Source organism: Dictyostelium discoideum (genome assembly GCF_000004695.1).
Source record: "Dictyostelium discoideum AX4 chromosome 4 chromosome, whole genome shotgun sequence".
NCBI lineage: Eukaryota > Evosea > Eumycetozoa > Dictyosteliales > Dictyosteliaceae > Dictyostelium > Dictyostelium discoideum.
Genome location: NC_007090.3, coordinates 2,392,075 through 2,404,574, shown reverse-complemented (window position 1 = coordinate 2,404,574; position 12,500 = coordinate 2,392,075). Strand labels below are relative to the sequence as shown.

Sequence of the window (12,500 nt, the reverse complement as noted above, 5' to 3'; positions counted from 1 at the left end):
CATACTCTGTAAAGCAAGAACAACTTCGTATGCCAAATCAAACCTCTTTCTCTTTTGCTTTTGTTCCACCAAATCGTTCAACACCTGGTTCATACAATGTCACCACCCGTTACACTAAAAACACCATCAAAAAAGATAAGGAAAAGTCTGTCAAAAATAAATCTAAAATCGGTAAACCACATCCATTCACCTATAATGAATTACCAGAAGATGGTAATCCAAAACGTCAACGTGGTCAACAAATTGATTTTGGTGGCGATAGAAATCCTTCATCACCATCAAGTGAAGATTATTCAAATAGTATGTACATTAATGGTGCTGTTGGTGGTGCTGGTGGTAACAGTCAAACTTATTTCATCACTGGTAGCAGTGGTAATAGTGGTAATAATAATAACAATATGAACTCTTCACCAAGTTATTTCAACTATATGAATTGTGTAATCCATGGCGAAGTTGAAGAATTAGAAGATTTATTAAGTGGTGATGAAAAGGATGGTTTCGTCAATTCCATTAGAGACTTACAAGGTAATACTTTAATTATGATTGCTGCCAAGGAAGGTCGTACTGATATGGTCGAGAAATTGATTGAAATGGGTGCTGATTTAACCATAAAGAATAGAAGTAGTCACTCAGTTTTCCATATGGCTTGTTATTCAGGTTCAATTGAATTGGTCACTCAAGTGATCGAAGCATCCGGTAGTGATCTTGATCTTTTAAATGCCGATAATGTTGGTGCCACCGGTTTACATATTGCCACCGAACGTGGTCATTATAGATTGGTCAAATTCATTTGTCAACAATATGACGTATTGGTTGAATGTAAAGATAACCGTGGTTTAACCGCTTTCCATTATGCTGTTCAAGATAACAATTGTCGTATCGTTTCCATTTTCATTGAACACTTTTTATTCATGGGTGATGGACTTTTGGATATCAAGGATCACACTGGTATGACTCCATTACATTGGGCTGCCGCTTTAGGTCGTTACAATATCTTTGTTAAATTGGTTGAAGCTGGTTCAAATATTAATGCCGTCGATGGTGATGGTGAAACACCAATCTTCAAAGCAATCGTTACCAATAATACCGATATTGTCACCTACTTAATCGAAAGTAATTGTGACATTAGTGTTGTAAATAATCATGGTTTCACTTATATTGAATTATTGGCTCAATATAATAAAGTAGATTTAGATGATAGTGATAGTGAATCTGATCTAGAAGATTCCGATGAAACCACCAAAGTAGAGCTAAATAAACAAGAAGAAGAAGAATTAATGAAATCATTAGTATCATCTTCAACCACCAATACTACCACTGCCATTGTTACAAAAGTTAAGAGTGATTTCGATCTTGAAATTGATATGGCTATTGAAAAATCAATTGCAAGTGTTGCTGGCTCAAATAATAATAATAATAATAATAATAATATGGAAATAACAACTAAAGATTTCTCAAAGATTAATATTCACGACACTACTACAACAACCACTACAACTACCACTTCATCGTCAGATAACATATCAATTGAAAAAGGTATTGGTCAAAAGAAAACACCATCAGCTTTAATTTTGGATAGATTTGAAAAATATAGATCTGGTGGTAAAGCACTTAAAACCCTTAATAGTGGTGATTTAGATTTAACTTGTATAACTCCAAGTGACATCTCTGTAAATAGAATCCAAGCATTAGTTCAACAAATTGAAAGAAATCATAGTAAGAATCAAACTGAAAAGAATAAAGAATTAATCCACCTTTTGGAAGAAAGTTTCCAAGAGAAAATATCTGGTTGGATGGGTACCGAAGAGGAATTGTTGGAAGCTGGTCGTCGTGCTTCTGCTTTAGAAGAGGATTTAACCACCAGCTCAAGAGAGAACATTAAATTAATGGATTTCATAAATGGTTCTCCAATTACATTTACAAAGATTGAAGCAGGTTGCACAGCTTTATTCGTCTTAAAAGGTGAAAGATATTATGGTCATCAATTAGAAGAAGGTATCGTTTGTGTCTCAAATGATTCAATGTCTGCCCTCAAAAAATTATATGATAAAAATTTACCATCTTGTTTAGTTGCCAATGTATTATTCGCTTTAAAAACAACTTCTTCAAAATCATCTCAACTTTTACCAGCTGGTAGTCATTTCTTGGTTTGTGATGTTGAAGTTGCAAAACAATTTATATAAAAAAAAAAAAAAAAAAAAAAAACCTAATAATAATATTTAAGATTCATTTTATGTGATTCATTTTTGTAAATAATAAAACCTTTTTTTTTTTTTTTAAAAAAAAAAAAAAAAAATAAAAATAAAATAAAAAAGTAAAAAAAAAAAACCAAAAATAGATTATTTATTTATAGATATAAAACTTTTTTTTTAATTTTTTTTTTTTTTAATTAATAAAAACCAAAACTTTAATTTTCCATTTTTTTTAATTTTAATTTTTTTTTTTGGAAATTTTTTTTAATTTAAATTAAAATTTTTTTTTTTTTTTTTTTTTTTTTTTTTTTTTTGGAAAAACTCCATCAAAATTGTCACAGACCCCAAACAAAATTTGTTAAAACTTTTTTTTTTTTTTTTTTTTTTGGCAGTAACCCCATCAAAATTATCACAAACCTCATACAAAATTAGTTAAAACTTTTTTTTTATTTTTTTTTTTCACCTATTTGTATGTAATATAATAATAATTGAACCAATAATTTTTTTCAAAAAAAAAAAAAAAAAAAAAAAAAAAAAACCAGTAATAATAAGGATATAAACTAAAATTGGAATATAGAAAGAGAGTATATAAATAATGGGTAATTCATTTTCATTTGAACCATATGGTGAATATGATGTTGAAAATGTTGAAGGTAATGAAAATAATGTAAATGTAAAAAGTAAAATTAATTTATCATCAGATCTATTTAAAGAAGAAGAGGAAGAAAGAAAGAAATATCTTTTAAGTATTAAAGAATTAGAAAATAAATTTAAATTATCAGCACAAGAATCAAGAAAATTAAAATCTCATAAATCTGCAATCTTAATTCAAAAAGTTTGGAGGGGTCATTCTCAAAGAAAAAAATGGTCATTATTTTGTATGTATTTTTTTCTTTTTTCCAAAAAAAAAAAAAAAAAAACAAAAAAAACAAAACTAATTTATTTTTATTTAAATTTTAGTGAAAAAATCACAAGTTATTAAAGAATTATTAATAACAGAAAGAGATTATGTTCAATTTTTAAAAGTTATTGTGAATGTTTATATGGTACCATTAAAAGAATTAGTTAGTGGTAAAGATAGTACAATATCATCAGCAACCAATCAAAAGATATTAAAGAATATAAAGAACGATGGTGGACAAAATTTAGGATTAAATTTAGAGCAACCACCATTGACTAGTGAGGAAATTAAGATTGTATTCTCACAAATCGAGGTGATATTATTGTATAATTCAAAATTATTAGAGAAACTTTCCACTCGGATTACAAATGATCGTTGGAATTATTATCAAAAGATTGGTGATGTATTTTTAGAGTTTACCCATTTCTTAAAGGTACCATATAGTCATTATATTACCAATTTCCCATCAGTATTAAAAGTTTTGGAGAGTGCATCAAAAAGACCATCATATGTATTATTCATACAAGAGTGTAAACATTTGCCTGAAGTTGGTAAAAGGGATTTACAATCATTCGTTAGTATGCCAGTTCAACGTTGTCCAAGATATGTATTATTGTTGAGGGAGTTATTAAAATTTACGCCCTCATCAGATCACGATTTTAAAAATATAGTATCAGCATTACAAGGTATGGAAACAATTGCAGATCTAATCAATAGACAAATGAAAGAGGAGGAAATCTCTAGAGAAATCATTGCAATCAATGAAAAGTTAACACCAAAAGTAAAGAATCTAATTGAACCTCATAGACGTTTAATTAAAGAGGGTGATGTTAAAATTTATAAAGCAGACGGTAATGACCATGATACTTTCACTGGTACAATTCGTCCCTCTTCAATTTGGAAAATTCAAAGTCCACGTTTCAGATATATCTATCTCTTTAATGATAGTTTTATAGTTTCAAAAAAAACTAAAACACTCTATAAAGTTGAACAATTTGTAAATTTAGAATATAGTACTGTAATAGATCATTCAAAATCAATTAAAATAGTTGAAACTATACCTTCAGATGATCAATTAAATAAATATAATGTAGATAATAATAGTTGTAATAATTTAGAAAATTCTTGTAATAATAGTGTATTAAATGATTCAAATAATAATAATAATAATAATAATAATAATAATAATAATAATAATAATAATAATAATAATAATAATAATAATAATAATAATAATAATAATAATAATAATAATAGTGTATCAGATTTAAATAATGTGAATAGTAATAATATAAATAATGCGAATAATAATGTAAATAATCCAAATAGTAATAATAATAATAATATAAATAATACGAATAATAATAATAATGGTACTACGAATAGAAAGATGAGTTTTTCAAGTTTTATTGAAAATAGTATAAAAAGTGGTAGAGAAAGTTTTAGAAGTAGTAATAGTAGTGATGGTGATAGGTATTATTTTAAATTACACACTTTGGACTGTACATTAGTGATTTGTTTACCAAATGAAGAAGAGAAAGAACAATGGAGGAGCGCATTTGTAAATGTAATTAATCGAGTCACAGAGAATGTATTAAGTTTTAATCCAAAATGGTCAACTAATCCTGGTTTAGTTGATAGTAGTGGTGGTGGTAGTAGCAATAGTTATGGAAGTGGAAGTGCTGATGGCTCATATGCAACAAACTTAAATATTGCTTCTTTCACATCACCTTCTTTGAGTAGAATGTCACCTTATCATAGTAAATTATCTTCACCAATGCGTGGAACACTTTTAACAAATGATAATTTCTCTTTGAAACAATCAATCCAAGAACTTTTATCTTTATCAAAACCAATTAAAGGAATGGAAGGTAGTTCAACTATTTCTTCAAACTATTCCTCTTCCTCCTCAAATTCAACTATGTCATCATCAATTTCAAATTCCTCAACAATGATTGATGAAAATCCAATATCAAAAAAAGAAGATTCAATTACCAAATAAATAATTGATAATAATATTTATTCAATTTTTTTTTTTTTCTTTTTTTTTTTTTTTTTTTTTTTTGTTAAAAAATGTTATACAAAGAATAAAACCTTTTTTTTTGGTTTTTGTTTTGTAGATTTAGGAAAAGCAGTGACCAAAATATGGTTTTTTTTTTTTTTTTAAAGTCGGAAATGAAATGGGAAATTTAAAATAAAAAAACAATAATACAAAAAATAAAATTTAAATTACTATTAATATTTATTAATTTATTTAAATAAATAATAACAATAATAATTTAAAAAAAAAAAAAATTGGACAATTCAATGACCAACATATATATATCTATACCAAATTCATATTAAAAATAAATCAAATTAAATCATTTGCTAAATAAAACAAAAAAAAAGAAAAATAAAATTAAATTTTTTTTCTTTTTTTTTTAATCATTCTTTTTTTACTTTTTTTCAATTTTTTTTTTTTAATCAATTTATTTTTTTGAATATTAATTTTCAGATATAATAGTAATAATAAAAATGAATTTGGTAACCTATAGTACAAAAATTGATGAAGAAAATAAAAAATCTTTTATAGATTCAATTGATACATTTATTTTTGATTGTGATGGTGTATTGTGGATTGCAGATACTATTGTACCAGGAGCTATTGAAACTTTAAATTATTTAAGACAAACACTTGGAAAAAAGATTCTTTTTGTTACAAATAATAGTACGAAAACTAGACAACAATTCTTGGAGAAAATCAAATCATTTAATATCGAAGCTTTCATAGATGAGGTGTATGGATCATCATATGGGGCTGCAATTTATCTAAATCAAATCAACTTCCCAAAAGAAACTAAAAAAGTCTTCATTATTGGCGAACATGGTTTAGAAAAAGAATTAAACGATCAAAATTTTAAAACTATTAAAGAAGTAAATAAAATCAAAAAATATATACTCATACATAATTAATTTACTGATTATTCAATCATTAATTTTAAAAATAATAAAAATAATAATTATAAAAATAATCCAAATCTATAGATTAATAAATTAAAAGATGGATTAGATAGTGTTCAAAATACAGCTATTGATAAAGATGTTGGTGCAGTTATAGTTGGTATGGATACACAATTAACATTTCAAAAGGCAACTTATGCTCATATGTGTATAAAAGAAATTGAAGGTTGTTTATTTATTGCAACCAATCCTGATACTTCATATCCAGTGAAAAATGAAAAAACATTGCCAGGTGCAGGTTCAATCGTAGCAATGATACAAACTTCAACTGGAGTTAAACCCATTACAATTGGTAAACCTGAAACACTACTATTAGATGTAATTTTAAAAAAAGATAATTTAAATCCAGAGAGAACTTTATTTGTTGGTGATAGATTAGATACTGATATCGCTTTTGCTGTTAATGGAGGAATAAGGAGTCTATTAGTTTTGACAGGTATATCAAAATTAAATGAAATTAATAATATCGATTCAAAAATTAATCCAAATTATTATACAAATACAATTGCTGATTTATTACCATCAAATAATAATTAATAATTATAAATTGAAAAAATAAAATTAAATAAAAAAACCTTTAAAATCAATTAAATGATATCATTTATTTTTAATTTAATTTTATTATTATTATTATTCTTTTTACTATTTATTGCAATTTTTTTTTTTTTTAAGCTTTCATACCCATATTACCAATCTTTTCACCTAATGTAACAGCAATTGATCTAAAAAAAAAAAAAAAAAAGTTAATATATTTTTATTGTTTAAAAAAAAAAAAAAAGAATTATTTTAAAATACTTACTGAACTTTAGCTCTAATTCTAATATAACCAGAAATTTTACCATCAGCTTGTTTTTCAATACAAATATTAGCAAGTGCGTCTTCACCGAAAACACTTTTAGCACAAAGATTAGCAGAGAGGATACCAGTATCATTTGAAAGATGAACTTCTGGTGTTAAGATACCCATGTTGGTGACTTTACTAATGTGATGAACGTATTTAACTAAATCGGTAATATTTGTATTGACTGGTATTTTATTTTCCCATTCAAATTCGAGCCAATGATTTCTGAAAAGAACATCAGTGTATTGATGATTAGCTGGAAGAATATAATCGATAACATCAATATGAAGTTCATTAAGGATGACACAATTCTTATCAGACATACTACTGACGGAACCAGCGATATCGAAAGCAATTGTACCCATAATTACACCATTATCAGTTGAAGAGACTTTGATTGAAGCTTTGGCTGAAGTTTTTTCACGTGGAGCCATTGTAAATGGTGGGACACGTTCGCAAATCTTCAAGTCACCCAAAGTGACCAATTCCAATGTAACGTTTTGAAGGGTATCATTGGTTTGATTGAACACAGAGATATCCAAAACGATATCATATTGATGAACTCTAACGTAAGCTTCGACGTAAATTGGATCAGAGAAACCAGACAATTGAGAGATCTTTGAGTATTCATTTTGATCTTTATTGGCTTCACCAGTGTTACCAACTGCTTTAATTAAATCATCCTCTGTATCGACTGGACCAAAGGCTTTCTTTGATTTAAGTTGTCTAATGTTGATGATATTGTTTGGTTTAACCAAAACCTCTTTCTCTGTTTTCTTTTTATTTTCACTTTGTTTAATTAAAAGATATTTGAGATAGTTGGCAAAAGAGTCACGACAATCTTGAAGCCAAATCTTTTTAATGGTTGCATTACTATCGATTAAAACTTGAATACATGAGAGCATTCTTTCATAGGCGGATTTTGAAGTTGAAACTTGACTTGCCTTACTAAGATTAATTAATACGGAAATGATCATCATAACTTGTGCCTTTAATTTATTGGAGTCTGCATTATCGATATTCAATTGCTCGGCTCTAAAGAATAATTTCGTTAAAGAACTTGAGATACAAGATGCCAAATACCAATCACCATCTGCAATTAATTTTTGAATTGAAACTTTTTCAATCTTTACCTTTGCTTTTGTCTCCAAAATAACCTCTTCAGTTTGTTTTGGTTTTAATAATTCCTCGAGATCATTGGTGATTGAGGTCATAGCATATTGAAGATCCTCAAGACAAGTGACATATTCAGCGATCACCCAAACAGCGACACGATAAACCTTTGAAACCTTGATGGATGAAAGGTTTTCAATGAGTTTCTTTATGATTAATTCTCTTAAACTTGGATAGGTTTCAACGACTTCACGAAGGAAAATGACTACATCAACGGCTGATGGAAGGTAACTATCACCCAAATACTCCATTAACAATGGTACAACATTACCAAGTACCTCTGGATATTTCAACGAGGAGACATGAATGGTACGAATTAAAATATGACGATACTCTAAACCTTTATCAAATTCTTTGGATTGAGTTTTGTTGATCTCTTTCTTTAAAAACAAAATGATCTCATCGATATTCTTTGGTGTGACTGAATCTAAAACAATATTCAATACCTTTTTACAGATATCAATGTTTGGACTTGATAATGCTCTTAAAATATCCATAACCAACTCCTCCATAATCTTACTATGATTCTTTTTGATTTCAATAAGTTTATCCAATACAATCATCTTTACATTGTTATCACTTTCATTACATAATAAATCAATATATGCACTTGCTGCTCCACGTACTGCTGTTGGTGCTGATGATAATGATAATAATGTACCTGCACTTTCATATTTAACTGCTGGTGATGATGAATTTAATAATGTAAAAATACATTTAATATATTTTGACTATTTTTTTTTATTTTTTAAAAAGTTAATAATTTTAAACATTTTTGATTATATTAATAATAATAATATATTTATAGTTACTCTTTCTGATGGTGAAGTTTTACAAACTTTTCTAATTAATTCAACAACAATAAATTGAAGCATATCACCAAATGATGGTACTTCATCTAAAACTGATGAAAGATATTCAACAGCTTTTTCTGGTGCACAATTAAATAACATAATAAATGCATTTCTTTTACATGATGCATCTTTTTCCTAATTTAATTATTTTATTAATTAGTTTATAATTTTTGATTGAAAGTATAATAATAATAATAACAATAATAATAATAATAATAATAATAATAATAATAATAATAATAATAATAATAATAATAATAATAATAATAATAATAATAATAATAATAATAATAATAATAATAATAATAATAATAATAATAATAATAATAATAATAGTAATAATAATAATAATCTAAATTAAAATACTTACTTGTAATAAAAAGTTGTAAATTAATTCTGGTGCATCTGGAATTAAATAATCAAAGTGACTATAGATATTATAGATTGCTAAAACTGCATTTCTTCTACAATATGCATGTCTATTCTCAAGGTTTGAACGAACAGATGGGACTAATGGTTCTAAAACTTCTGCTTCTCTTAATTTACATAAAAATCTTAATGTACTACCACGTACAAATTCATTTGGATGATTTAAATCATTTAATAATGAATTACTATTATTTAAAAAAAAAAAAAAAAAAAAAAAAAAAAAAAAATTTTAAAAATTTTAAAAAATTAATATGTATATCTATTTTTTTTTTTATTTTTTTTTTAATAAATAAAAATACATTACCATACTAAAATCATTTCGGATTTTAATTTACCAAGATGAGTTTTTTCAATTACTTCCCAATAGATGAGTAATAGTTTTTTAATGGTATGATCATTTGATGGCATAACATAAAGAATGATTGGCATAAGTAATTGTGGAATTGGTTCACCATTGATTGTATAGAGAATAACCTTTTTTAATGTTTCAATCTTTTGTTCAGTTGTACCATGTTCGAAGTTTTGTTTGAATTCATTGACTTGTGGTGGATCACCTTTATCATAGTTGATTAAAATTGTACATGGTTTCTCTATTGATCCTGATTGTGTTAATGCTGACATCTTTTTATTTTATTTTTTTATTTATTTTATTATTCCTATTTTTCTTTATATTATCTATTTATATAATTGATTTATATAATTTGTCTTAAAGAAATAGATAAAAATAATTAATTTATAAAAAAAAACAATAATATTAATAAAAAAAAAAAATCAAAAAAAAAAAAAAAAAAAAAAAAAAAAAAAAAAAAAAAAAAAAAAAAAAAAAAAAAAAAAAGAAAAAAAGAAATTGAATTTTTTTAAAAAAAAAAAAAAAATTTAAAAAAAAAAAATTTTTTTTATCAATTGGAAAAATCACCATATTGGACACTAAAAAAAAAAAAAAAAAAGGGGGTAACCCCCAAAAAAAAAAATGAAAATAAAATTTTTTCTATTCATTAATTAAAAAATTAAATTTTTTTTTCTTTTAAAATATAATAAATTTTGGAAATATAAAAATAATTTTTTTTATTCATAATAAATTTTATAAATTAAAGGGTGGGAGGGAATTTTAAAAAAAATTTCACTACAGGAGGGGAAGGAAATTTATTAATTAAATTTCCCCCAGGAGGGGAAGGAAAAAAAAAAATTCCTGGCCCTAAAATTTTTTTTTTTCAAAAAACAAAAAAAGTTTATTAAAATATTATTTTTTAATTGAATAATAGTTTTAAAAAAAGGTTTTTTAATTTTTTTTTTTTTTAATTTAATTTTTTTTTTTTTTAATTTAATTTTTTTTTTTTTTTTGGGCCAAAACTTTTTTTTTTTTTCCCCAACAAAACTTTTTTTTTTTTTTTTTTTTTTTTTTTTTATTTTCATTTTCCCAAAATGAAACAAGATAAAATAAATGAAATTATAAATTATTTAAAATTTATTGAAGATAATAATTTTGAAAATACTAAACATAAAAATTATAAATTTTTACATGATGAGTAAATATTTTTCCTTACAATAACACAATCATTTTTTAAATTCTGACCAATAAAAAACAGAAACAGAAAAGAAAAATTATTTAGAATTGAAAAAAAAGTCATGAATTGTGGCGGAGATAGAAATATATCAAAAGAAGTGTGTTTAGAAGTAATTAATGATTATAGAATGGTATCACTCTGGGAAGAAATGCATAAAGGTCATATAGGAAGAGATGCAACCTATGGGAACTACAAGACTAAATATTATAATATGGGATTGTATTCTTTTGTATCTGATGCAGTAGATACGTGTGACATTTGCCAACGAAATAGAATAAAAGGTTTGGTATCAATCATTTTTATATGATGTTTTGTAACTTTTATATTAAAACTCTTTTAATAATTTAAATAAATTAATAGGTATAACAAAGGATTTTGCTCCAATTGTAGATACCGAGGAATACTCAAGATTGGTTTATGATTTAACATCAATTAAAGGTGAACATAAAGAAAAAGTTACATACGATGATGATAATGAAAAGATACTAACTAAACTAGATGATCTTATCCAATATGACTCTGTACAACCGTACGACACCGATGTTGTTTACATTATTCTATGCATAGATTCTTTTACAAAATTTGCTACTGGAAGGTATTTATTTTTTATTTATTAATTTATTAGTTTTCTTTTTTTATTTTAATTATCATTTATTTTTTAGATGTTTGACAACAAAGAGAACAGTTCCCATATACAATTTTTTGGCTCTCACGTACTTTGGCAAACCTGTGAAAGTATGGCACTGCGATAATGGACGTGAATTTAAAAACAAAGTCCAAAAAGAATTCCTAAAACTTTTTCCAGGCTCCAAGTCAGCACATGGAGCTCCTCGTACACCAACAACTCAAGGTATGGTAGAAAGATTGAATCGAACTATCAAGGAGAGGATCTCAAAATTAAAACAACAAGAGTATGATATTGTGAACAATATAAATTATCGATATGTTTATTAATTAATCATTTATAAATAAATTTTAGTTTTCTTGATGGTACTTCTAGGTCTCTTTCTGAACTATTAAAACAAGCTTTGTATGATTACAATAATACAAAAACAAGAACAATTAAAATGAAACCATCTCAAGCTGTTGGTATTGTTCCTTTGTTTATTAATGTTCAATCAGAACAAGACTCTCAATCAATTGGTGTTTCAGATGTTTCAAAAGAAGAAAGAACAGCTATTATTCTTGAAAATCTCACAAGTTACCAAAATCAATGGAATTCAAAACCACCAAAGGGATTGAAAGTTGGTGATACTGTACTCTTTCTAGAAATTAAAAAAAATAATGTAAGTAATTAAAACATAAAGATTAATAATATATGAAACAGTAATAATTAACAAATTTTATATTTAATTCTAATAGAAAATATTGATTTTGTGTAAAATTCATAAGGTAATACAGGAAGACACTAAACAACTTTATAAACTTGAATTTTTGGAAGATGGAATCAATAGCCTTCAAAAAAAAGGTTTATACTCTGGTTTTGTAGGAGGTAACAAGTTGGTTCTTTATAAACAATCAACAGTTGATATTTTTAGAACA

The 12,500-nt window shown here is 25.5% G+C and overlaps 5 protein-coding genes across 5 annotated transcripts in view; 4 read left to right on the top strand and 1 right to left on the bottom strand.

Annotated features, from left to right (window-relative positions):
• DDB_G0284741 (hypothetical protein) overlaps positions 1-2,183 on the top strand; it is a gene marked incomplete at both ends in the record, with an annotated part of 4,188 nt that extends 2,005 nt beyond the window's left edge. The window contains one exon of the mRNA XM_633286.1: positions 1-2,183. This exon is cut by the window's left edge and continues 2,005 nt beyond it. Coding sequence (XP_638378.1) covers positions 1-2,183 — 2,183 coding nt within the window.
• A 604-nt stretch (positions 2,184-2,787) lies between these two features.
• On the top strand, positions 2,788-5,095 carry gxcFF (IQ calmodulin-binding domain-containing protein; the record flags this gene model as incomplete). Its single annotated transcript, XM_633285.1, has 2 exons — positions 2,788-3,070; positions 3,153-5,095. The coding sequence occupies 2 exons, from the start codon at positions 2,788-2,790 to the stop codon at positions 5,093-5,095; spliced, it is 2,226 nt and encodes a 741-aa protein (XP_638377.1).
• Positions 5,096-5,610: 515 nt separating this feature from the next.
• DDB_G0284737 (hypothetical protein) lies at positions 5,611-6,633 on the top strand (the record flags this gene model as incomplete). Its single annotated transcript, XM_633284.1, has 2 exons — positions 5,611-6,009; positions 6,121-6,633. 2 exons carry the CDS (start codon positions 5,611-5,613, stop codon positions 6,631-6,633), a joined length of 912 nt encoding a protein of 303 aa, XP_638376.1.
• Positions 6,634-6,763: 130 nt separating this feature from the next.
• copB (coatomer protein complex beta subunit) lies at positions 6,764-10,014 on the bottom strand (the record flags this gene model as incomplete). The annotated part of the gene is made up of 5 exons (XM_633283.1): positions 6,764-6,818; positions 6,896-8,841; positions 8,923-9,099; positions 9,335-9,578; positions 9,698-10,014. The coding sequence occupies 5 exons, from the start codon at positions 10,012-10,014 to the stop codon at positions 6,764-6,766; spliced, it is 2,739 nt and encodes a 912-aa protein (XP_638375.1).
• An 801-nt stretch (positions 10,015-10,815) lies between these two features.
• Positions 10,816-12,500, top strand: DDB_G0284829 (hypothetical protein; the record flags this gene model as incomplete). The annotated part of the gene is made up of 6 exons (XM_633282.1): positions 10,816-10,919; positions 10,980-11,239; positions 11,319-11,553; positions 11,621-11,869; positions 11,938-12,244; positions 12,321-12,500. Coding segments are annotated over 6 exons (1,335 nt in total), but the record flags the coding sequence as incomplete, so codon positions are not given.